The 25,979-nt window shown below is 42.8% G+C and overlaps 1 protein-coding gene across 1 annotated transcript in view; it reads right to left on the bottom strand.

Moving 5' to 3' along the window:
* Positions 1–25,979, bottom strand: part of LOC139175815 (uridine phosphorylase 1-like) — a 38,515-nt gene that overhangs the window by 9,738 nt on the left and 2,798 nt on the right. Inside the window, exons 4-7 of the mRNA XM_070767113.1 lie at positions 22,856–23,014; positions 18,695–18,809; positions 18,397–18,606; positions 291–437 (exon numbers count right to left, since the gene is read on the bottom strand). Of these exons, the coding sequence (XP_070623214.1) occupies positions 291–437; positions 18,397–18,606; positions 18,695–18,809; positions 22,856–23,014 (631 nt within the window). The remainder of the gene's footprint in view (positions 1–290; positions 438–18,396; positions 18,607–18,694; positions 18,810–22,855; positions 23,015–25,979) is intronic.

Raw genomic sequence — 25,979 nt, 5'->3', positions numbered from 1 at the left:
TTTATATTAAAATTATTTTATTATTTCCTATTAGAGAGAAACCATTTAAGGAAGATTCAATTTAATTAACAATAGTAGGGATAAGAGTAAACCGTGATCCGTTAGCAAATCTTGACAGAACATGGGGAGTTGGTAAGCAATACTAAATCAGATTGCCTTCCCTGACATTATTTATGCCCTATCTTAAGATATGTGTATTACCATTATTCTATTATTCCTACTTAAATTAAAAACTCTTTTATATGTTAAAATTAAAGCTAGTGGATTAAATAACATATACATAGAGTTACCTTTGAGGCCACTAAGATTGCACATAGCTGCAAAAACAGAAGATTCCATCTCAATATTTCTTACTCCAGCCTTGTGAGCTTCCTTCAAATATTGCAGTTTCTCTTCTTCGGTATATGTACAGATGGCACCATCAAGGCGAGCTTGACCTACAAATGTATGACATGTCATTAAAGATGCAAAAGTACACATCTCTGCAATAAGATCCTGGACAGGTGATTAAAGGTCCACTAAATACCGTATTTTTCAGAGTATAAGATGCATTGGAGTATAAGTTATACCTTAGTTTTAGGGGTGGAAAGGGGGGGGTCTACCTACCAAAGGCATTTTCAGAGGGAGTAGGAATGAAAACAAGCCTGCAAAGACTTAGGGCTGGAAAAAACCTTCAGAGAGAATAGGAAGCTGGGAAGATCATTAGTACCTAGTTAAGGCCGGGGGGAAAAAAGCTTCGAAAATGCTACATTTAAAGTATAAGACACATCCATATTTTCAGCCTCTTTTAGGGAGGAAAAAGATGCATATTACATTCAAAAAAAATACAGTATTCACCTTGAGACAGGAGCAATATTTATTTATTTATTAGATTTGTATGCCACCCCTCTCCGCAGACTCAGGGCAATTGCAAGGGGGAACAAGTCAAATCAAGATAACAAAAGTATCTGGAATTATTTAGCCAGTAAGATTGACGTTGGACAGATGATTTGTATATGTATTATTAACAGATATCTATGTATTCGTGACCTGACAGAACATGGGGAGCTGGAAAGCAATACTAAATCAGATTGTCTTCCCTGACACGAGTTATGCCCTATGCCATTATTCTATTATTCCTACTTAAATTTAAAACATTTAGACTGCAGTAAATCTTAAAGCATATTTGGTAGTTCTGAAAAGCTATTTTTTTTTCATACATTCACATGACTCACAATTTAGTGGGGGGTCAGAGTTTGACTCCTAGTCCCTACCTTGTAGGGTTTCTCAGGGGTCGGTCCTCTCCTCCCTGCTATTTAATATCTACATGAAACCGATCATTCAAGGGCATGGGGTGAGTTACCATCAGTACGCTGACGACACTCAGCTGTACATCTCCACCCCATGTCCACTCAGCGAAGCAGTGGAAGTGATGTGCTGGTGTCTGGAGGCTGTCAGGGTCTGGATGGATGCCAACAGACCCAGACTCAATCCAGACAAGACGGAGTGGCTGTGGGTACTGCTTCCTAAGGACAAGTCCATCTGTCCATCCATTACCCCGGGGGGGGGGGATTATTGACCCCCCCAGAGAGGGTTCGCAACTTGGGCGTCCTCCTCGATCTACAACTAACTTTAGAGCACCATCATTCAGGTGGGGCGAGGGGGGTGTTTGCCCGGATTCGCCTGGTGCACCAGTTGTGGCCCCATTTGGACAGGAAGTCTTTGCTCACAGTCACTCATGCCCTTATCACCTTGAGATTCAATTACTGCAATGCTCTCTGTATGGGGCTGCCTTTGAAGAGTGTTCGGAAACTTCAGATCATCGAAAATGCAGCCGTGCTTTTTAAATTAGAATTTTTAAAAAAGAATTGTTTTAAATGTATTATTAATTGGATTGTTTATTATTGTTTACTGTTTTTTGTATATGCTGTGAGCCGCCCCAAGTCCCCGAGGAGAGCCGGCATACAAATCCAATTAAATCTTAAATCTTAAATTTCTGCCCTTTCCTGAATAATTTTTACAGTTAGTTTTCTCTGGACTTATCCGTTAATCCATGCTACTTTTGAACACCGTAAAGAGCTCCTTGCTGACCTCTGCATTCACAAAACTTCCTTCCTTTCTCCCTCCCTCCCCTTTCTCTCTTGCATTTTCTATTTTTCACTGCTTTTCTGCCTCAATCAGATTCTGTCACAATCATTAATAGTGCTTACCATATTTTTTGGTGTATAATGTGTTTTACCTTTTTACCGAAAAAATGCGCTTTAAAAATTGGGTGCGTCTTATTCATTGAGGCCGCCCGGCAGCTCGGCCCCGGAGATGGGCAGGGCACTGGGTGTAGTACCAGCAACAAAGCCTCTCTTTCCAGGCAGCTGCTTGGGGCCTCCAGCTGGCAGGGACAAGATGGAAGTGCTGCTCGAGTTAGCCAGTCCCAGCGAAGGCAGCGACTGGCAGCTTTCGTTTGAGGAGCAGCAGCACCAAGAATGTCAGCCCCTGCCCAGCCTCTGCCACAGCCGCTCGCCCAGCCGAGCCTGCCACCCAACAACACAATGAGGGCGGGGGCTGATGGAGCTGAGCCCCCTCGCGCTGGATGATCAAGGCTGCCCCACACACCTTTTCCACCAGCTGGAACGCCTGCCCGCTGCCCAGCTGCCACCGCACGCCCTACCTCACTTGCCTGGCGGTGGGCATTTCTCACGGGGTACCTGCCAGCACCCCTCCCAGTTTGGATGGGGGTGGCTAGTCGCCATGGGCATACAAACTGGGCGCAGTGCCTGCAGGGACACTGCGAGAAACGCCCGCTGCCGGGCAAGTGAGGCAGGGTGCACAGCAGCAGCTGAGGAAAAGTGGGCGGGTGACGCCTCAGCACTTTGTGTATCCAGCTGGTGGAGAAGCCTGCAGGGTTGCCTTGATCGTCCGGTGCAAGGGGACTTGCCTCCATCAGCCCGCACCCCAATCTTCTGTCTTCGGGGGAGCAGCGAGGCAGGTGAGGTGGGCGTGCATTACAGCAGCTGCAGAAAACTGGGTTGGGGGTATCCCCTCGGCGCTCTGTGCATCCAATGGGTTGCGACATGCCCCCACACTCCACACCCCAGCGTCCCATCGCGCCATCCAAACTGGGGACAGAGGAAAGGGAAAGAGGTAGACAGAAGACCCGTTGTACCTACCTGAACGGTCTTCTCGATGCACTGGAAGGATAGTCCAACATGGGTAATATACCAATCCTATTGGTAGAGACTGAGTTAGAATTAGCATAATAATTAGTTACCGCCCCCTTACTGCTCCCATGAGCCCAGTTTTAAAAACGAAGAACAATGTAAGAGGATAACCAACTTTTATTAATATAACTAAACTTCAGAACTCCCCATCTCCGATGTCTCTGAACTTCAACTTGTCGGGAGGGTTTGGACTCTCCTTCCAGTGCATCGAGAAGACCGTTCAGGTAGGTACAACGGGTCTTCTCCACTGCATCTGGAAGGAGAGTCCAATATGGGATATACCAAAGATTTAAGGCCCATGGGAGGGAGAAGGTTTTGACTGGGACGTTGGAGATGCACACACTTTCTGTAGAACACGTCTACCAAACGCTGCCTCAGCGAAAGCAAATGAGTCCAACTTGTAGTGCTTAATAAATGTCGAAGGTGCTGCCGAGGTGGCAGCTCTGCAAATATCTTCTATCGAGGCCGGTGTTGTCCAAGCCGCTGATGTGGCCGCACTCCTGGTTGAGTGAGCCGTTAAGCCCATCGGGGGGCTATGTCCTCCCGCTCTGTAGGCTTCCAGGATACAGTCCTTTAGCCAACGACTTATCGATTTCAAAGATAGTCCAAGTCCCATTCTGTGTTGAGAAAAAGAAATAAACAAAGTCTCGGACTTCCGGAATGTTTCAGTCCTCCTGATATAGATTTTCAGAGCACGTCTTACGTCGACTTTATGCCATCTTAACTCTGACGGATGGTCTACGTGCATGCAGAAATCAGGCAATATAAGCTCCTGCTTCCTGTGGAACAGTGTGTTCACCTTGGGTATGAACGTGGGGTCTAAACGAAGTGCCACTCTATCTGGGTAAAAAATACATAAATCTGGTCTTACAGAGAGGGCTGATAGTTCCGACACTCTGCGAGCAGAAGTGATTGCCACTAGGAAGACTGTTTTCAATGAAAGGAGTCTAAGCGGAATTGATCTTAGAGGCTCAAAGGGTGGTTTTGTCAAGGCTTTAAGCACTATCGTGAGGTCCCATGATGGAAACCTCCGAACTGGTGGTGTATGTGTATTTGAGGCTCCACGTATGAAGTCCCTTACCCACGAGTGTTGGGCTAACGAACGAGACTCCGGTGTCCGAATCATGGTGGAAAGCGCAACCACCTGCCTCCTTAATGTATTAGGGGCCAAACCCCGTTCTTTTCTTTTTTTTTAAATTTTTTTTTATTATTTTTCATAAAATAGACATACAGACATACAAACATTAAACATAAAATGGGGATGTATTTCCCCGCTTCTTTTGAAAGTATACATTCAAATAGAAAAAAGAATACATAATCAAACATTTGTTAAATGTTAAAAAGTCTAGTAAAAAATTTTCAAATCTTAAATGCAATGTTAGTACGGTATAAGTAAAAATTCTTAATATGTTGTTTATGTGTAATATAATCATCTAATCAAACATTTAAACAAATCTCAGTTACTAAACATACATAAAACAAAATTCTTAATATGTTGCTTGTGAGTAAACTATTATATCAAAGTCATCAACAAATACATTTGAACTAATATTAATATTGTTATTACCTAAATAAAAACAGATCTATCTCTTATTTTTTCTTATCTAACCATCTATATACATTATTCCATGTTTCATAAAATTTAGTGTCTTCTTGATCGTTTAATCATCTTGTCATCATATCCATTTCGGCGCAATCTAATATTTTAGCTATAACTTCTTCTTTCTTGGGGATTTCCTCCCCCTTCCAGTTTTGCGCGTATATTATTCTAGCCGCGGTTAATATGTGTATGATTAAATAAAGAGTTTCTTTCTTATAAGTCTGTTTAGTAATTCCTAATAAGTAAAATTCCGGGGTATTATCTATATCATGCTTTAATATTTCTTTTAATATCTTCTCAATCATCTTCCAATAGATTTTAGCTTTACCACATGTCCACCATTGATGGTAATAAGTTCCTATATCTTTCTTGCATTTCCAACATAGTGGGGATGTTTTAGGAAACATTTTTGCTATCCTGTTTGGTGGGAGGTGCCATCTATAAAACATTTTAATTTGGTTTTCTTTTAATGAAACTGACTTGGTCATTTTCCAATTATTAATCCAAACTTTTTCCCAAGTATCTATGTCTATTTCCTTACCTATATTTCTGCACCATCTTATCATAGTATCTTTTAAAGTCAACTCTATATTTTTGTGAGCGATAAGAAATTTATATAGTTTCCCTATCATTTTTACTGAATTGGTGATAATTAAATTACTTAGCAAATTCTTACTTTTATTAAAAATGTAAAGAGTTTTATCCTTCTGGTATCTGGATCGAATCTGGGCATAATGCCACCAGTCTATTATTATTCCTTCTTCTTGTAATTTATTCCTAGGTTTTAACTTCATCTGGTCATTTAATAGTTCTTTATATCTATAAAATATTTTCGTGTCTTTTATAGACTTTGGATGTGTTATTGCTTCTAGGGGGGCTATCCATTCTGGAACGTTTAAGAAGTGATTTTTCTTTATGTCTTTCCAAACCTCTAATAAATACTTCCTTAATGTGTGTCTTTTAAAATATGAGTGATTTTTTTCCCTGTCATACCATATAAATGCATGCCAACCCAACATGAGATCATGTCCTTCTAAATTTAATATCCTTTTATTCTCTAAAGTTATCCAATCTTTAATCCATGTTAAGGCGGCGGCCTGGTAATATAATTTCCAGTTTGGAAGACCAAATCCTCCTCTTTCTTTAATGTCTTCTAAACAGTTTATTTTTATCCTTGCTTTTTTCCCTTGCCATATAAATTTTTTAACTAAATTTGTCAAAGTTCTAAAAAAAGTTCCCCCTGGATTTATTGGAATTACCTGAAAAAGAAATAAAACCTTAGGCAAAATATTCATCTTGATTGTAGCAATTCTTCCTAAAAATGATATTTTCAGGCTATTCCACGTTTCTAAATCTTTTTTAATTTCTGATAATAATTTTATGTAGTTATCATTTTTTAATGTTATTGTTTTCGCTGTTAAATTTATTCCTAAATATTTTACTTTCTTTACGGTTTTTATTCCAGAAATATTTTCTAATTTAGTTTCTTGAATTTTATTCATATTTTTAGTTAAGAAAGAAGTTTTGCTTTTATTTATCTTTAAACCTGCTACCTTTCCGTATTGTTCAATAGTTTGCAATAACGAAGGAACTGTTGTTATCGGTTCTTCAATTATAAACGTTAAATCATCTGCAAAAGCTTGGAGTTTATAAGTTTCGCCTCCTATAGTTAAACCTTTTATTTCAGAATCCGCTCTTATTTTAATTAATAAAGTTTCAAGTGTCATAATAAATAGCAATGGTGATATAGGACATCCTTGACGAACTCCCTTATTTATATCAAGTGTTTGTAATTGGTTATTATTTAATATTATCTTAGTCGTTTGTTTTGAATATATAGTATCTATTAAATTAACAAATTTTGGGCCAAATCTCATTTTGTTTAATTGCATTTTTATAAATGTCCAGTTGACGTTGTCAAAGGCCTTTTGAGCATCTAAAAACATTAAAGATGCTGTCTTATCTGAATGTTATTCATAATATTCTAATGTATTTATTACAGTTCTAAGATTGATTTTAATTTGTCGCCCTGGTAGAAATCCATTTTGGTCTTGGTGTATTATTCCATTTATAATTCTTTTAAGTCTATCTGCATAAATGGCAATAAATATTTTATAATCTACATTTAATAAAGATATGGGTCTATAATTTTTGATTTTTACTGGGTCAGTACCGGATTTGTGTATTAAAGTTGTCAACGATTCTGACCAAGATTTCGGAATTTTACCCTCAAGTCTACATAAATTAAAAGTTTCTAACATATGATTTCTTACTATTTCATTTTCTATCTTATACCATTCTGCCGGTATAGCATCCGGACCAGTGGCCTTGTTGTTTTTCTGTTTTTTAATTATAGTTAGGAGTTCTTCCATTGTTATTGGTCCATCCAACATAGTCTGTTGGTCTTCTGTTATTTGTGGTAATTTTGAAGCCTGTAAGTAATTAAAAACTTCATCTTCACTAACATTGTCTTTGGCATAAAGATCTTTATAAAAATTATAGACAATATCTGCCTTTCCTTCTGTATCGTATTTTATTGTACCATCTTTATCTTCTAATTTTTTTATCAATTTGGATTGACTCTGCTTTCTAAGTTTATATGCTAACCATCTGCCTGGTTTATTTGCATGTTCAAAATAATGTTGTTTTGCTCTTTTAATTTTTTCAGTTATTTGATTTTGTTCTATAATTCTAATTTTATGTTTAATTACATTTATTTCTGTTTTAAAATCTCTGTTCTTGGTATGTTGCTGCGATGCAAATTCCAGTTGTTTTAATTCATTTATTAATTGTAGATACTTTAATTTATTTTCCTTATTATATTTTGCTATATAGGATATTGTTAACCCTCTTATATAAGCTTTGAGTGTGTCCCATAAATTCTGTGAAGTGGTGTCTGGAGTTTTATTAATTTCAAGAAATATTTTTAATTCCTTTTCGATCCAATCCTTATATTTCTTATCATTCAATATATTTCTATTCATCCGCCAAGTATTCTGTTTATTATTCGTTCTTATGTAAACCACTATTGGGTTGTGGTCGGCCCATGTATTAACATCTATCTCTACTTCCCTTATTTGTTCTGCAACCATTTTTGGTGTCCATACCATGTCTATTCTTGTCCAGATTTTGTGGGGATTAGAATAAAACGTAAATTGTCTTTTATGGGGGTGTCTTTCCCTCCATATATCATTTAACAGTAATTCTGTTTTCATTTTTTGGAAAGTACTAGGTAGTAGATTTCTTTTTGTTTTTTTCCTTTTATTATTACTCCCCCCCCCTGAATGGTCTAGTTGCCTATTCACAATAGCATTAAAATCACCTATTATTAATACATTCTCAATTGCTAAATCTATTATTATTTGATGTAAATTTTTATAAAATGTCATTTGGTCTTCATTGGGAGCGTAAATAGAAACAACCACTATAGGTCTAGGTTCAATATCAACTTGTACAATCAATATTCTACCGTCATTATCCTTGTATATTTGTTTGGAATTTATAGAATTCTCTACATACATCACCACACCTCTTTTTTTTTGATCTGCTAATGCAGCATACATTTTTCCAATTTTAGGATTCAACAATAATTTTTGGTTATCTTTTTTAATATGTACTTCTTGTAATATTGCAATTTGAGCATTTTGACTTCTGATTTTGGAAAAGATTTGTTTCCTTTTCCTTGGTTCATTAAGTCCATTAACATTTACCGAAAAGATCTTTAGATCTTTAGTTGTTGTCATTTAGTAGGTTTTTTGGTTTCTCGCTGGGGTTGAACTCTTCTAGCACCTTGGTCCTGCTCTATTGCCTGAGCAGTGGCCCCCAAAAGTTCTTCTTGTTGGATTGCTAATTTCTCCCCTGGTTGGTGTTGTGCTGATTGTTGTTGAGCCTCTTGTTGCTTATCTGAAAAGTCCATGTGGCTGATGCCACTATTTTCAAAGAAATATCTAGCTTGTTCTACATTTTCCAGCTTGTATCTTGTAGAGCGCCATGTCAGAGAAAGACCTTGTGGGATTAACCAACGATAGGTTATATTTTCTTTGATCAAAATTCTGGTAAGAAAATGGTAATCTCTTATGCTCTCTCTGACACTTCTTGGAACTTGTTTTAATATTTTTATTTCCACTCCTTGATGTTGGAGTTTGGAGTTTCTTGCCCAGTGGAGTATGTCATCTCGCAAAGTTTTCCTGGTAAATTTGATGTGAATCTCTCTTGGGAGGTTGTGGCGACGGATGTAACTATTCGAAGTTCGGTAAACTTCATCGATTTCTTTCACTAGCGCAGCAGGATCCTCCTGGAGTATTCCTCCAATAGTTTCCGCCATAGTCATTTTTAAATCTTCATCTTTTTCCTCTTTCATGTTCTGAAATCGTAGTCCATACGAAGCACGTTGCATCTCCAGCTGGATGATTGATTCATCATGTCTTCTATGTCTTGCATCAGCTCTCCCTTCAAGATAATCTATTCTTTTTGCATTTTTGTCGGATTTCTCTTCAACCTTTTTCACTCGATCATCACTTTCTTGTAGTGTTTGTTGAATCACCTTTATCTGGTCTTTCACCTCGGCCATATCAACTTTCAATTGGGCCATCTCCTTTTTAAATTCTGTCAAGTCTGCTTTTATAGCTTCTCTTTGTTGTGTTGCAATCTCTTTTATAGCCTCTCTTTGTTGGGTAGCATTTTCTTGAGATTTAAACATAAAGTCCTGCATGTTGTTTAAAGTTTCTTGTAGTGTTGCAAAGTTGGACTGCATTGTTTTGTCTTTTTCTTTATCCTTGGAAGACATAGCTGACGCCTGGTGCGTCGGGGAAGGACGCGGCGACACTTGTGGAGAAGAGATTGTTGCAGTGGTTTGTTTTTTGACCGTTTTAACAACAGTTGAAGAAGTTGACATTATCAATTTTGAATCCACAGTTTAAAATTCAAATTAATTTAAATCAATCTAAATTTATATGTAGTGAAAGGGAGAAAATTTCTATAAATTCCAAATCTATTCAATCTGTTTTATTAACAGTTACCCTTAAATTATAACTATTCAGTTGTCAAGAAAATTCAAAATTCAAAATCCAATATATGTTATTATTATTATTATTGTTATTATTTTGGAAATTTAAAAATTTAAAAATATAATAACACAGAAAACAAATGTAAAACTTTTAGGAATAAGAAACAAATAAAAGTTAAAAATAAATGGTCTAATAAGAAGACAGAGTAAATAACAGCAAAGAAAGAATAATAACTATTTTAAAAAGGGAGATTCTAAGGAGGTAAAAAAAAAAGGAAGAGAAAAGAGACTTAATAAAGCAGTAAAAGGAGGGAGAAAAAAGGAGAGAGAAAGGGGGAATATTTCAATTCAAATAATTGGAATAGAGCAGGAAACCAAGGTTTGCTAACAATGCATAGTCTTCAATTCAAACTTCTTTTACAGATAGGTGTAAAAAGAAGGAAAATCAGAAGGGAATCAAAAAAGGATTAATTAATCAAAAAGAAAACACAATATATATAGTTATAGTCTTCTTATAAATCAAGAAATTATACTAAATAAATGAAGAATGTGAATCCAAATGTCAGAAGATACAGTTATACTTAATCCCAGTTGCAGGTCTCAAAAAGAAAGTCAAATTAATAATTTTCTTGTGATTAAAATGGAGTCTATGTTCTTTTCCAAATTCAAGACAAAGGCAAAAAAAGTAGATCTCAAAATGGAGTCAGGTTAGAAGTCAGAAGTTCATATAACCAGGCAGATGTGAAAAGGTTCTCAAAAAAAAAATAATCCCAAGAGAAAGGCAATCAGCAAGTAATCCAAAGTAATCCAAAGGCAATCAGCAAGTAATCCAGCTAGGTTAATCCAAAGGAAAGGTATCAGTTCCTTCTATTTCCCTTTTGTTTTCAAGTTGTTATATAATGTTATTATGTTGCAAAGACAACAGGATGAGAAAAAAAAATATGGCAACAAAGTTATATTCCTCCGCTGTTGAAATGTCAGCCCGGAACACAATGTTTTTAACAGACTATAAAAAAGAAGTTTTACTCATCATTACTGATTTCTTTTAAGCATTAAAATCTTCTAAATAGTCATTTCCAGTTTAAGTTCTTTTATTAAAGCATAAGGTAGAAAAAAATGTTTTATAGATTCCAAAATTCACTTGCAAGATGGAAACAATGAAAATGGGAAGGACTAGTCTCGGCTGTTATTTGCGGATGAGACTCAAAGAGAAAAACTTTCACTTTCGCCTCGTTAAAGAAAGCTTTCCCTTGAGGCTTCCGAACGATCAAATCTTCTAATTTTAGTCTTGAAACAAAGAGGAAATTTTTTACCTTGAGTCCTTTATCGAATGTATTCTTTTTCAGTTGGTTAAATGTAAAACTTTCACTTTAAAAATTTTTCTCAGCTTCCCGCTGGGCGAGGGGAGAAAGCGCTGGCCGGTCCTCTTAGGCAAAGAGGATCGGTTCTCCCGTCTTCGAAGCTGCGGGGCGAACCGCTGCCTCCGGAGTCTCAGCGATGGCTCCTCGGGCAGAGGGGAGCCCCCTGTTCTGGGATCGGGCCATCCGAGCCCGATCCGATCGCAAATGCGACCTTCGGAGGGGGTAGAAGGGATCGCCTGGCAGAGCCCTGCCAAAGATGTCCCGCCGCGATCTCCGCCAAGCCGGAAGTTCCAGGGGCCAAACCCCGTTCTATCCCTGCCTGTAAAAACTCCAGCACCGTAATCACAGATGCATCCCTGGGATTTTTACCCTCCTTGTCACAAAATGTGCAAAAGGCTGCCCACGTGGCTTGGTATATTCTAGAGGTTGAAGGACGCCGTGCAGCCTGCATTGTATCGATGACCTTCTCCGGTAGATCTAGATGTCTTAGTCTGTGCCTCTCAAGTGCCAGACGGTCAGTTGTAGCCATTGGGGATCCGGGTGTTGTAGGTTCCCCTGACTGAAGGAGATGGTGTGGTCCGGGATCCTCCATGGTGGGGTTACTGATAACGCCATCAGGTCTGCGAACCACGGACGGCGTGGCCAGTGTGGTGCCACCATCAGGACCTCTGCCTTCTCCTGAAGAATTTTCTCTATGACCCTTGCTATCAAGTTCACTGGAGGGAATGCGTATAGCAGCTCGGTCGGCCAAGTTGACAGCAAGGTGTTGACCCCTTCTGCCCCTGGTTCCAGAAAACATGAATAGAACCTCCGGGTCTGCGCATTCCGGGGAGTGGCGAACAGATCGACGGATGGAGTCCCAAACTTGAGCGATATCTGTTGAAATAGCGCTGGATCCAGCCTCCACTCTGACGGATCTAGTGTAGTCCTGCTGAGCCAATCTGCCTGGGTGTTGTTGGTCCCGGCAATGTGCTCCGCAGATAAGGATGCTAGGTGGAGTTCGGCCCAATCGAAGAGGTTTGCCGTTTCCTCCATGAGGCATTGTGACCGTGTGCCCCCTTGATGGTTCAAGTGGGCTCTGGTCGCCACATTGTCTGTTAACACCAGGATATGTTTGTTCTGTACAATTGCGTGGAAGGTCTGAAGAGCCAGAAATACCGCTCTGAGTTCGAGAAAGTTTATGTTTATTGGTGTTAGATCCTCTACAGACCATATGCCCTGTGCCATGTGTTGGCCAATGTGGGCTCCCCAACCATAGAGGCTGGCATCTGTAGTAAGGATCATCTTGTCTTATATTTGGAAGGAGGAGCCCTTGTGTATTGCATGGGACGTCCACCATCTCAAGGACTTCCTGACGTTCCGTGGTATCCGGACTCGTCGATGTGAGTGGCTCACCTTGGCTCTTTGTGCTGGTAGCAAAAACCACTGCAGGGTCTGGATGTGGTGCCTGGCCCAGGGCACAATTCCTATAGTCGAGACCAGAGTTCCCAACACCTTTGATAACAGAGACATTGGTATTCGACTGTGTTGGTTGAGGTCGGCTATTAAGCGTTGGATATTCACTATTCTCTCTGGGGAGAGTGAAACCGAGCCTGACAAGGTGTCTATGATCGCTCCTAGATGTAAAAGCCTGGTTCTGGGAAGCAGCTGGCTCTTCTCTACATTGATGATGAAGCCATGAGCTTCTAATGTCTGTATAGTCCGGTGTAAGTCGTGCCTTGCCTGTGTCGGCGACCTGGACAGAATAATGATGTCGTCCAGGTATGCCATCAGTCTGATGGATTGGGAACGCAGATGGGCCGTCAAGGCATCCAGGAGTTTGGTAAAAGTCCGTGGAGCTGAGGAAAGGCCGAATGGCATGGCTTTGTATTGGTAGTGCGTTCCCTCGGAGCAGAAACGGAGGTATTTCCGATGAGATGGGTGAATGGGAACGTGTAAATACGCTTCCATTAGGTCGATGGACATTAACAGATCCTGTGATCTGATCGAGGCCAGAATGGTTTGTAGGGAATACATGTGAAATCTTCTGTACTTTATGAAGATGTTTAGTTGTTTCAGGTTGAGGATTAACCTGCAACTTCCTGAGGACTTGGGAACAATGAAAATCATTGAATAAAACCCCTTGCCCTCCTCCTGTGGCGGTACTGGTTCTATGGCCTGGATTTCCAGCAGATGCATAATTTCTTTATGAAGTTGTAGCCTTTTTTGCGGTTCTCGAACTCTTGGGCAGTGTATGAACCGGTTGGGGGGTTGACCTACAAACTCCAAGCGGAGTCCTCCCGACACCGTAGCCAGGACCCATTGGTCGGAGGATGAAGTGTGCCAGGAGTCGCTGAAGTGTTGAAGCTTCCCCCCAATTGGTTGTTGGCTGACAGAGTCACTTAGAACGGTGGAAACCTCTCTGGTTGTTCCCCCGAAAGGGCCGCCTCGAGTTCTGGTAGCCCCTGGGTCTGTCCTGGAACGACCCTCTGTCACTTCTGAAGGTTTGGTGCGAGAACTGACCCTGTGTGTATGGTCTCTGGCTCTGAACTGTCCCTGTGGGGTTATCCCAACGGGATGTTTGGCGTCTCACATATGGCGCCGATCTTCGGTCCTGGCGTCTGCCAGTTCTGGGTAGCACCTTTCTCTTGTCCTTGTCCTCAATGAGGACTTTGTCCAAGATATCCCCAAAGAGCATAGAGCCTTGGAAGGGGGCCGACGCCAGTCGCCACTTGGATTTTCGGTCCGCTGGCCAGTGTCGTAGCCACAGGAGCCGGCGTGCTGAGAGTGTGGTAGCCATACTCCTGCTGGAGAATTTTGCCACATGTAACGTGGCATCTGCGGAAAATTCTGCCGCAGCTCGCAGCTTGCTCAGGTCCTGACGTAATCTGCCATCCTCCGGCCCCAGTCGAGATTGCATCTCTTGCATCCATAGGAGAGAGGCCCTATTCATGAAGGATGCAGCAGCTGCAGCTCTGAATCCCCAGCTCGACATCTGGTGCGCCTTCTTCAGGAGTATCTCCGCTTTTCTGTCTTCGGGCTTCAGACTTTCCCCTGTTTCCGAAGGCACCAAGGCGCTGGAGACCAATGTCACGACCGGCTGGTCTATGGGTGGAAACTCGAGGAGTTTCTCCACCTCGTCATCAAACGTGTAGAACTTACATTCCAGGTTAGATGGGCCCTGACCCGTGGCCGGGTATTGCCAGGGACGCTTGACTCCTTGCAGGAATATGTCAGATGCTGGAAAATGTTCAGACTCGGGTTGAGATTCCTTGAGCAGGGCGTCTGATGTTTTGCCCGTATCCTCTGTTGTCTTGGTTGAGCCAGGTAGATTCATCACCTGTTTAGTCTTAAACAATAGAGTCCTGAACAGTGTTGGCTTAAACAGGCCAACCGGTGGTGGTTGCTCGGGAGTTGTTTCATCCTCTGAGAGGTCATACTCTCTATCGCTGTCCTCTCCAGTGATTGGTTCCTCTGATAAGGACCCCAGACCCGAGGGGGGCGGTACAGACCAAACGTGTCTTTTTGCTGTTTGTGATGGTTGCTGACCATATTGATGGGCCCCAGCCACCATGCCCTGAGAGTAGACATTTGCAATAATATCTTGCAAGTCAGGTGGCATATCCTGCCATGTGCTTGCCTGCGCTCTCAGTCCTGCCGCTGTGGGCGTGAACGTGGCAGACGGGCCCTGAGAACTCCTTCTAGGATGGCCAGCTGACCCAGGTCTGTTCCATGAAGAGCCTGGTGAGGGTATGATGTGAGGCAATGCGGGGGATTGTCTGTCTGGTGACCAGTCCCCTTCATTCATTGCTCCAGGTAACCCAAAGGCAGATAATGGGGTTACTGGGTCAGGAGTTGAGACTTGCCTCTGGGTCAGCGGCACAGCTGAGGGGGAGGCATGTAGGGCCGCCTCCAGCTTCTTTTCTAGGGCCTTAATGCGCTTTTTGGCCTCCTTAAGTGATGAGGCTGAGGCTGGGGACTGCGAAGTCTTTGACTTCTCCTTGGCTTTCCCTTTAGGCTTGTCTTTGGGCAAGGCGGGGGAAGCTGCCTTCTCGTGCCCCGATTGCTCCTCCATGATTACTCACACTTTGATGTGGTCTCGAGGAGTCTCCGGTGCCCAAGCTTTAATGCCTCGATGCTGCAGCACAAAATGGCTACTGGTTTGCAGCTCAATAGTGCCTGCGCACTGAGGCTTGGTGACCTCTTCGCGCCTACCAGCTGTAGGAAGGGCTTCCGCTTGGCGCCTTTTAGGGTTGTGCAAGCAGCAACCCAACATGGCGGCCCCCATACCGTTCGCGGCTTTTTCCCCGGGGGCGCTGCAGCTTCCCGCCGCTCCGTGGCCGTTGGCAACTCCTGCCGCTTCTCTCGCGGCGTGCCTGTGGCCTCTCCGATTTCGCCGGGATACCGGCATTCTCGGCAGCTTCGGCTTGCTCGGTGGCTTCCCTGCTGCCGCCGCTGGTGGCGGCTTTTTCGGCGGCCGCCGAACAGCTGAGAGGCGCGGCTCCGCTCTTTGCCTGGAGCCTGGGCGACAGCACTTTCAAGCCTCCCAGTGGGGAGGGCAGACCCCCCCACCTTCGGCTCACAGCCCTGGTCTGGCCACGGAGGTCAGGGACCCCAGGGTGGGTGCTCCTCTACAGGGTGTTCCTGCGGAGGGAATACAAGACCCCTGAGGAGGATCGTTGGGGGTGCTGCCCGCGGAGGGCAGAGACCCCGTTCCTTCTGTTCCTCTTCGGTCTCCTTTCCAATCTGAAAGAGAAAGAACAGCATTAAACAGGTCAAAAAACAATTCATGTAAATATGTCTAATTTTAATTCTAAGAACAAAACTCAGTATGACTCTACTCTTGGACTGAGTTTTTAAAACTGGGCTCATGGGATCAGTAAGGGGGCGGTAACTAATTATTATGCTAATTCTAACTCAGTCTCTACCAATAGGATTGGTATATTACCCATGTTGGACTCTCCTTCCAGATGCAGTGGAGAAAAGGCAGACCCTGAAACTTTTGAGCAGACAAGATGTTTTCACTTGTCTCCTCAAAAAGGCTTTGGAGGAAGCCAGAGTGAAGGAGAAGGGAGAGGAGAGAGGGAGAGGTGGGGGGAAGGAGAAAACTGTTTTCACTTTTTCCTCAACCGGATTAGGATTGCAGCAGTTAAACTGCGCAACAGAGAGCAACGGACCCTGTGTGTGTGTGTGTGTATGTAATGTTATCCTCAGCCAAGATTCTTCTCCCATGACTGGTGGAGAAATTCTGGGAGTTCAAGTCCACCAGTCTTAAAACTGTCAAGTTTGAAGATCCCTCAGTTAGGGGTTACAAGTGCAAGGGTCTTCAAACCTAGCAAGATTAAGGCTTGTGGACTTCAACTCCCACTCCTAAATTAGCATGACTGGTGGAGGAATTCTGGGAGTTGAAGTCCACAAGCCTGAAGTACTTGTAAATGTCAAGTTTGAAGTTTGTAAAAAGTATACATGGTTTTAAAAAGTATACATGGTTGTAAAAAGTATTCTGCTACACTGGTATTTTATTAAAACAATACTACACCATTTGGTTCAGAATACAGTGGTACCTCTACTTACAAACGCCTCTATGTACGAACACTTTGAGATACAAACTGGGTGTTCACGGGGTTTTTGTGCCTCTTCTCACAAACCATTTTTAACTTACAAACCCTTGCTTCTCTCTTGGCTGCTGCTGCTGCTGCAAACAGCAGCCAAAACAAGCGCTTTTAAGTTTGTAGGCTCTGATGATCGCAAGGGAACTGGAGCCAGACTTTGCCATGGAGGGTCTCCATTCCCCCATCCCTTTGGCTACCGTCATGGCAAAGCATGAAGACATTGGAGAAGAGAGAGAACGGGCGGCGAAGGTAGCAGGGGGTGAAGGGCACTTTGCAAGCAAGATCGGGCAGAGAACATAGCAGCAAGCAAGAGGCATTTTGAAGAGAGATCGGGTACAGAACATAACAGAAGGCAAGGGGCATTTTGAAGACACATTGAGCTCATAAACTAAAGAAAACTGGAAGAGATTGTTTTGGGGTGAGAGAAAAGGAAGGCAAGGACACATTGAGCTCATAAAGAAGAGAAAGCTATTTGGAAGAGATCGTTTTGGGTGGGGGGAAAAGGAAGGCAAGGACACATTGAGCTCATAAAGTAGAGAAAACTGTTTGGAAGAGATCGTTTTGGGGTAATGGCAAGGACACATTGAGCTCATAAAGAGATTGTTGAAGAGAAATTGGGCACAGAATGTAGCAGCAGGCAAGAGATTGGGCGTAGCAGAGATTGGGCAGCTGTGGAGAGCTCCTCGGACTCGCTTCCAAATGCCCCTTGCTTGCTGCTACGTTCTGTGCCCGATCTCTCTTCAAAATGCCCCTTGCTTGCTGCTACGTTCTGCGCCCAATCTCTCTTCAAAATGCCTCTTGCCTGTTGCTTCCTCCGGTTGCCACTTCTTTTTTTAAGCCTTAAAGTTTTGGATTCTCCTAATTGGTTTGCACGCATCATTCGCTTTTACATTGATGCCTATGGTAAAAATTGTGTCTTCTTATGAACTTTTCTACTTACAAACCTAATCACAGAATGAATTAAGTTCCACTGGTACAGAGGTACCACTGTACTTTTTCCCTTGTTTTTCTCCTCTAAAATCTATACACCGGTGCGTCTTATACACCGAAAAGTACGGTAATCTCCAATGGAAGAATGAAAGTTGGGAAAATTTCTCTAATGAGTTATGCTGTTTGATTGAATGGTTTGGATTGTATAACTGATCTATTTAATTTATATAATGACCTCACATGGTCTTAAGATATCTTAATAATTATTAGTTCGGTGCAGGTCACAATGTGGTGCCTGATATGTTGTGCCTAGAGTTCAAATGCTGAACTTGTCGTATCTATGCAATTAAGGGAAGTCATTTTAAATTCAAGAAATGCACTGCTTTACCTATAATCAAAACATAAAATTAAAAACAAATCAATTTAAACAGATTTTAAAAGGATCACCTGATCGTAACCAAATAAATATAACTATGAGGTAAACCAATTTACACTTGGATGACCCCCCCCCTTAAAAAAAAAGTAGGTAGGCTCCATTCATGTCTTTTCCCATTTTCTTGAAAAATAATTCCATTACATCTGGAATTTACATATGCATTTTTTTCATGGTTTTTTATTTATTCTATGTTAAGAAAAGTATGTTTTACTTCATCATCTACTTATTCAGACTGAAATTTTGTTTGCTACATACAAGGTAGTATTAAACTAGTGTTACCTTCATAGAAATCCAGAGTGCACAATGTGTTTCCAATAACTGTGTTGAACTGATCAAGTTCCTTAGCACACTCCATAAGGTCTTCAGTTAATTTTTCATCTAAGTATGTAGTGCGAATGACAGATTTTCCCAAAATAATCTGTTCCAACTGTGGCTTAAAGGTAGCATCTACAGCTTGCTTTGTGATCACCACAGAGCCTGGTGTCAAACCTACATTACAAATATAATTTGTATTTGATATAATATAAATAAATAAATAAATCACATATTTACTTTAAAGAAATAACGATAGAAATACCTATCCCACCAGATGTGCCAATACGAATAATTGTTAAATTGCAGCATTTGGCATGATACAGCAGCTTGATGAGTTCATGCAACATGATGGCAATTGAAGGGATTCCCATTCCATGCTGAAATTTAAAAATGGGAGGGGGAGGAATACTGTGAATATTTATTTATTATTTCATATGTTTTGTCTGTGTTTGAATGAGTATACAAATTTACAGAGGAGTAAAACAGAATGACAGATTATTCTCCTTTACTTATAGAAGCTGAACATTTTTGCTTAATAAAGAATAATATATTTATCCTGAACCTTTTAACAAAGTATTCTAAATAGCCAGTGTTGTACAGCGGGGCTCTCAGCCTTCTCATCTGGCATTGTCTGAAAGGCTTGCAAGCTGAGTGGCTGTGAGCTTACCAGAAAAGTTAGATTTGAATAGCCACTCACTGGCTTGAAACTCCTTGTGTTTCCTGTTGTCATGATATAGGGTCGCGGCTCCCAACCTTTTGGGCACCAGGGACCAGTTCCATGGAGAAAGGGTTTTCCATGGACTGGAAGAAGTGTCATTTTGTGTGCTGTCTGCATATTGCAGATGGGGCTTCACTTATGAGCACAGCCTGGTTTCGGGTATGCTGCAGGTCGGTGTCAATCCATGGACGAGGGGTTAGGGATCCCTAATGTAGGGTGTCCTGCTTGACCAGGAGTTTGGACTAAAAAAACCTCCTCAGTCCCTTTCAACTCTATTATTCTATGTTTTTCTGAAACCAACATTGGATAAAACATTATTTGCTTTTCCCAAACATCAATCAGTTCTTTTATATCTGTTCTCTCTTTTGTCTATTTCTTGGAGCATAATTCACCTCCAAGCCAGGGATGAAATGCTCCTCGTTCAGGTGTGCCTGCTGCCCATTGGAGAGCCAGTAGCAACTGCAGCACAACATTGCCTAAACACCTGGATGCCACCATTTGGGTTCTTTTACCCTCTGCATGTGCAGAACACTTTGCGCATGCGCAGAGGGTAAGATGCCCCAAATGGTTGCCGTTGCTATTGACTCTCTCAGGACCAGCAGGCACACCCAAACCAGGAGCATTTTACCCCTGCTCCAAATCATATCAACATCTTAATTGATTGGTTGGTTAAAAAACATGTCTACAATCCAGATTTTTTTCTTTTTTTTCTTTTTGTAATTGTAGTACAGTGGAACCTCGACATACGAGCAGCTCTACATACGAGCTACTCGAGATAAGAGCTGGGAGGGGAGCGACATTTTTGTTCACCTCCCGAGCTCACATTCGGGATACGAGCGCCAAGGAGCTGTCTCCTGAAGCCGAACGCTAACTTCCGCGTTCGGCTTCAGGAGACAGCTCCTTGGCGCTTGTATCCCGCGTGTTTTAAAAGGTTGCAGCCGGCCTGGGGGGCTCGAGGGGGTGCTGGCAAGCCCCCCAGGCCGGCTGCAACCTTTTAAAACACGCGCGCCGCTTCGCAGCTGTCTCCTGAAGCCGGAACGCTAACTTCCGCGTTCGGCTTCAGGAGACAGCTGCAAAGCGGCGCGTGTGTTTTAAAACGTGGCAGCCGGCCTGGGGGGCTCGGGGGCTTCCCACCGAGCCCCCCAGGCCGGCTGTGACGTTTTAAAACACGCGTGCCGCTTTGCGGCTGTCTCCTGAAGCCGGAACGCTAACTTCCGCGTTCGGCTTCAGGAGACAGCTGCAAAGCGGCGCGCGTGTTTTAAAACGTGGCAGCCGGCCTGGGGGGCTCAGGGGGAAGCCCCCGAGCCCCCCAGGCCGGCTGCTTCTCCGCTGACTCCTGAAGCCAAAAGCCAAAGGTGAACTTCCGCACTTCAGGAGTCAGCTGAGAAGTGGCGGGGCTGTTTTAAAAGACTGCAGCCGACCTGGGGGCCTTGCCAGCACCCACCCCCACCCCCCAACTCGGAACCGCGGCTGGCGGCGGCGGAGGAAGGCGAATGCGGCTTGGAAGCTGGGAGGGGGGCGGAACGTCTTTGGACACTTAGCTCTTTCGCCCCCCTCCCAGCTTCCAAGCCGCATTCGCCTTCCTCCGCCGCTACTGGGCTGCGCGTGGCGGGAGAAGCCTGGACAACGCCGGAGCGCTGGGCAGCACTACCGCTTTCCTTCTTCCCGTCGCGCCTTCCAAAGCAGCGCTGGGCGAAAGAGAGCGGGCGGCCAGCGGCAGAAGGCGAGAGATGCCTCTTCGTGCGCTCGATCTCGGGGGTTGGGGGCGAGCTTGCCACCAGGCTCGGCTGGGGGGGGCTTGGCTTCTACGTGGGGGGGGGGCGGCCGGGTCCGGCTCCCGCCGCTGACGCGCCCCTCTGACGGCATTGCTGGCGTTCCAGGCGAGCCGCCCGGCATAAGCAGCGGTTTCGTGGGTGCTGGCAAGCCCCCACCACGTTACTTCGCTCCTGTCCTGGCTAAATCGTGTGGCAGCAAACATGCTTTGGGAGTTTGGCTGGGGGGGAGGGAGTTAGGAAGGTGCAAAGCATGTTTGCTCCCACGGGGAAGGGAAAAGGGGGCGGCTTAAGCCCTTCCCTGTGCTTCGGAAGCCGCTGACGTGCCCCTCAGAGAAAGAGAGAGGGGGGAGAGAGAGAAAGAGAGGGCTAGAAAGAGAGAGAGAGTGAAAGATGCTCAGTGAGCCTTTCTTTGAAGTTGCCTTTCTTTCTTGCTTTCTTTCTTGCTCTTTTTCTTTCTCTCTTTTACCTTCCCTTCCTCTATTTCTTCTTTTCTTTCTCCTTCCCACCTTCTTCCCTCCCTCCCTTCACTCATTCCTCTCTTACTCTCCCCTTTCATAAGTTTCCTTGCTTCCTTCCTCTGTTCCTGTCCCTTCCCCCTTTCTTTCTTTCTTTCTTTCTTTCTTTCTTTCTTTCTTGCTTTCTTTCTTGCTTTCTTTCTTTCTCTTTTTCTTTCTCTCTCTTCCCTTCCCTTCCTCTATTTCTTCTTTTCTTTCTCCTTCCCACCTTCTTCCCTCCCTCCCTCCCTTCACTCATTCCTCTCTTACTCTCCCCTTTCATAAGTTTCCTTGCTTCCTTCCTCTGTTCCTGTCCCTTCCCCCTTTCTTTCTTTCTTTCTTTCTTTCTTTCTCTTTTTCTTTCTCTCTTTTACCTTCCCTTCCTCTATTTCTTCTTTTCTTTCTCCTTCCCACCTTCTTCCCTCCCTTACTCCCTTCACTCATTCCTCTCTTACTCTCCCCTTTCATAAGTTTCCTTGCTTCCTTCCTCTGTTCCTGTCCCTTCCCCCTTTCTTTCTTTCTTTCTCTTTTTCTTTCTCTCTTTTACCTTCCCTTCCTCTATTTCTTCTTTTCTTTCTCCTTCCCACCTTCTTCCCTCCCTCCCTCCCTTCACTCATTCCTCTCTTACTCTCCCCTTTCATAAGTTTCCTTGCTTCCTTCCTCTGTTCCTGTCCCTTCCCTCTTTCCTTCCTTCCTTCCCACCCTCCGTCCATTCATTCACCCATTCCTCTCTTGATCGCTTAAAGCCGGTCCCTGGTGCAAAAAGGGTTGGGGACCTCTGTCCTACAGGATTGGGTGGCAGAGAAGTTGAACACATGTAAATTTAAAAGTTTAAGAAAGTTTACAAGTTAAGTGAAAGAAACTTCATTATTCATTTATATGTACATGTACATTTCTTCATTAAAAACATGTCTTTCTGCATAATTTAGACTAACTTTGTGAGTTTTTTGAGGGCTGGAACCAATTAAAATTATTTACATTAATTCCTATGGGGAAAAGTCGTTCGAGATAAGAGCTGCTCGACTTAAGAGCCCAGGTCCGGAACGAATTAAACTCGTATCTCGAGGTACCACTGTATCTACATTTATTACATGTTCTATTAATTCATTTATTTTCAACAGCACTTTTTGCTCTCAGAAAAAAAGCAGACAAACTCAATTTTCAGATCTTTATTTGGAGTAAATAGTCATTGTATATATTAGTTGTTTGACAAATTGAAAATATTGAACTCATTTAAAAATTGATTTTTTTCAAAAAGAAAATTAATGCCAAGGAAGAATATTAGAGAATGTGAAAGCTTGCATAGTTACATGAAACATTCTAATTAGTCCAAATAAAAGTAAATGTTTAAAAGTCACAGACCTATCTATGTATCTTATTTCATATATTTTAATGTATATATTTTGTTTTTAAAATATATGCTATAGTATACTTACACTGACTGACAGTACAGGTCCGGCTTTGTACATTGCATACCGGTCTGTTCCAGCACATATATTGGGGTAATCATAACCTGGATTACCAATATCCAGCAAGTCAGCAATATAAGTAATAAAAGTTTTCATCCGTGAAGGACTCCCTCCAACACATACAAACTAAGTAGAAATAAATAAATAAACACATTGTTAGAAAAATGTTACCTTTTCAATATGCATTAATATTAAAAATGGTTTCAAAAACTACCTGAACTAAAATGATATCTAGATGTTGCCCCACAATGCAGCATTATTAATGTCTTCATTATAGGAAAATTATGTAAGTTTAGAATACATATTACATATTTTTCTGAGTATAAGACACTACTTTTTTAAAAAAATATTTACTTAAAATTTAGGTTCCGTCTTATACACAGAAGGTCAAGGAGAAGGCAGCATATATGCAGCTCTATCATTCCTCTCTATTGTAGTTTTTCCTGTATCACATTGCCTCTTCTAGATTTAATCTATATTGTTCTTCTAATGCATTTCCTGTTCTTGCTGTATTGCCCATTCTAACAAGATGGCTTCTGAACAGTGATGGCTTAAAGTGTGCTTACTACAAGAAACTACATGAAACACGGGGGTCTCTTATACATGGGGTTGTGTTATACCTGGAATAATAGAAAAAATTAAATACTGTGCAGAAATGACCAAACTAACTCTGGAAATTAGAAATAAAAATGAATCTTTATTCAATAACTGCTAGAACCCCTTTTACCGCTGGTTAGATAAAAAGAACAATTTGCCCAACAAATGTTAAGAATTCTTTATATATAAAGATATATATCTGGTGTCTAAAGTATTTCAATGGATGAATGAGATAAAGATATATGTTAAAATTAAATTAATATTCAAAATCACTTTGCTTTGCTATACTCAACACTCCCTCTTATTTATTTATAATTCAGATTATTAGCTATATTGTAACGATCTCCAGAGAATATTTATAGTTCATATTTTCAATACAGATCTATCATACACTCGCCTGCCCTTTTCTTGTTTTTTGTTTCTTGTTTCTTGTTAAATGTATATTGTCTATGTTATATTTTATTGTACAATTTTTGTTTCTTTTCCTCCCCTTTCTTCTCTTCTTTAGCTCTACATGTTTATATTGTTATTTGTACTGTAAATGTATTTACTGTATTTATCCTTGTAAATAAAATTTATTTTTTAAAAAATAAGTAATGTCACTGATGAGCAATAAGAGGAGTTCCAGATTACCATAATTGATTATCACATGTTGCCTTCACCTTGCTCCTCTGGTGGCATGCTTATTACTTCGGGAGGAAGAACACAGAAATAGCAGGGCCGAGACAAAGGGCCAGTCTCTGATTAATGGTGGGACATAGAATACAAGTACAGTGGTACCCCTACTTACGAACTTAATTCGTTCCGTGACTGGGTTCTTAAGTAGAAAAGTTCATAAGTAGAACTAATTTTTTCCCATAGGAATCAATGTAAAAGCAAATAATGCCTGCAAGCCCATCCCAAAAGTCATCCCTTTTGCCTTAGTACCGCCGGCATTCTGATCCTTGTTCGAGGGGGGGTAGAGGAGGGGGGGGAAGACAGTGGAGGCTGCCCGGAGGGAGCCTCATGGGTAGATTGACAGCACAGGGAACTGCCTCGCCGGCGAGGCTTCTGTCCTCCTTAACAGCCCTGCTGCCTCCTTTTCCTCCCCTTTCTTTTCCCCTCCTCTTCCTCCTCCTTTCTTCCTTCTCCTCTTCCTCCTCCTTTTCTCCTCTTCCTCTTCTTTCTCCTCTTCCTCCACCTCCTCCTCCTTTCTTTCTCTTCCTCCTCCATGGCACCCAAACAACCATCCCCTCACCTCCACTCTCTCTGGAGGAGGGAAGAGGAAAGGAATCCTACAACCAACCCCTCCACTTCCTTCCCAAAGCCCCTTCATTCCTTCCTTCCCTAAGCTGTGCCAGCGCTGCCCTGTGGCACTCCAGAAGACACAGCCGGGAAAGAGCAATTGCCTTCTTCCCAGCCCTCCATGCCAGTGAAGGTGAGCGAGTGACCTTGTGGGGGGAAACAGCGGAGGGACAGGAGGACAGGAGGGGGGGAGGTTGTTTGGAAGCCAGTGGAAGAGGAAGAGAAAGAAAGGAGGAGGAGGGGGGAGGAAGAGGAGAAGGAAGAGGAGAAGGAAGAGGAGGAAAGGAATTCCGTAACCAACTCCTTCTCCTTCTTCCCAAAGCCCCTTCCTTCCTTCCTTTCTCAAGCTGTGCCAGCACTGCCCTGTGGCGCTCCAGAAGACACAGCCAGGGAAGAGCGATCGCCTTCTTCCCAGCCTTCCACGGCAGCGAAGGCGAGCGAGCAACCTTGCGGGGGGAAACAGCGGAGCGACAGGAGGATGGGGATGGGCTTTTGGACGCCGGTGGAGGAGGAAGAGAAAGAAAGGGGGAGGGGGAGGAAGAGAAGGAGAAGGAGAGGAAGAGAAGAAAGAGGGGAGGAAAAGGAGAAGAAAGAGGAGAAAAGGAATCATCTAACCAATCCCTCCTCCCTCTTCCTAAAACCCCTTCCTTCCTTCCCCAAGCTGTGCCAGGAACAGAAAGAGGGGTTGCTTGCCGGATTCCTTTACTCTTCTTCCTTCTCCTTCTCCTCTTCCTTTTCCTCTTCCTCCCCCTCCTCCTCCTTTCTTTCTCTTCATCCTCCACCAGCGTCCAAATGAACGTTCCCCCATCCCCTTGGATTTGTCCTTGCATTCATGGTCAGTGAGCCTGCATTTCTTGCTGGCATCCTCCTTCTCTGCGCGGCTCTCCCCGCCCTGCCCCACGGCATAGTTCCCTCTAAGCTGAGCAGTGAGCAATCGCTCACTTAAAAATCATCATCAACTCAGAGTTTTCCAAACCTGCCCAGAAGCCGAGAGGGAAAGAGTGAGAGGGAAGGAGAGAGAAAGAGAGAGAAACAGATAGAAAAAAGAGAGGGAGGAAAAGAGAAAGAAAAAGAATGGGAGTAAGGAAGAGAGAAAGAAAATCAAAATCTAGTTTGAAACTAGCTCAACTATTTAAGTGGCGTTTTGATATTGATAGAGTTGCCCTATTATGAGCTCACTGTTATAGACACACGGTACAGTATTTTATTT

The sequence above is a fragment of the Erythrolamprus reginae genome, chromosome Z, assembly GCF_031021105.1.
Source record: "Erythrolamprus reginae isolate rEryReg1 chromosome Z, rEryReg1.hap1, whole genome shotgun sequence".
Lineage (NCBI taxonomy): Eukaryota > Metazoa > Chordata > Lepidosauria > Squamata > Dipsadidae > Erythrolamprus > Erythrolamprus reginae.
This window is presented reverse-complemented; position numbering and strand designations above follow the sequence as displayed.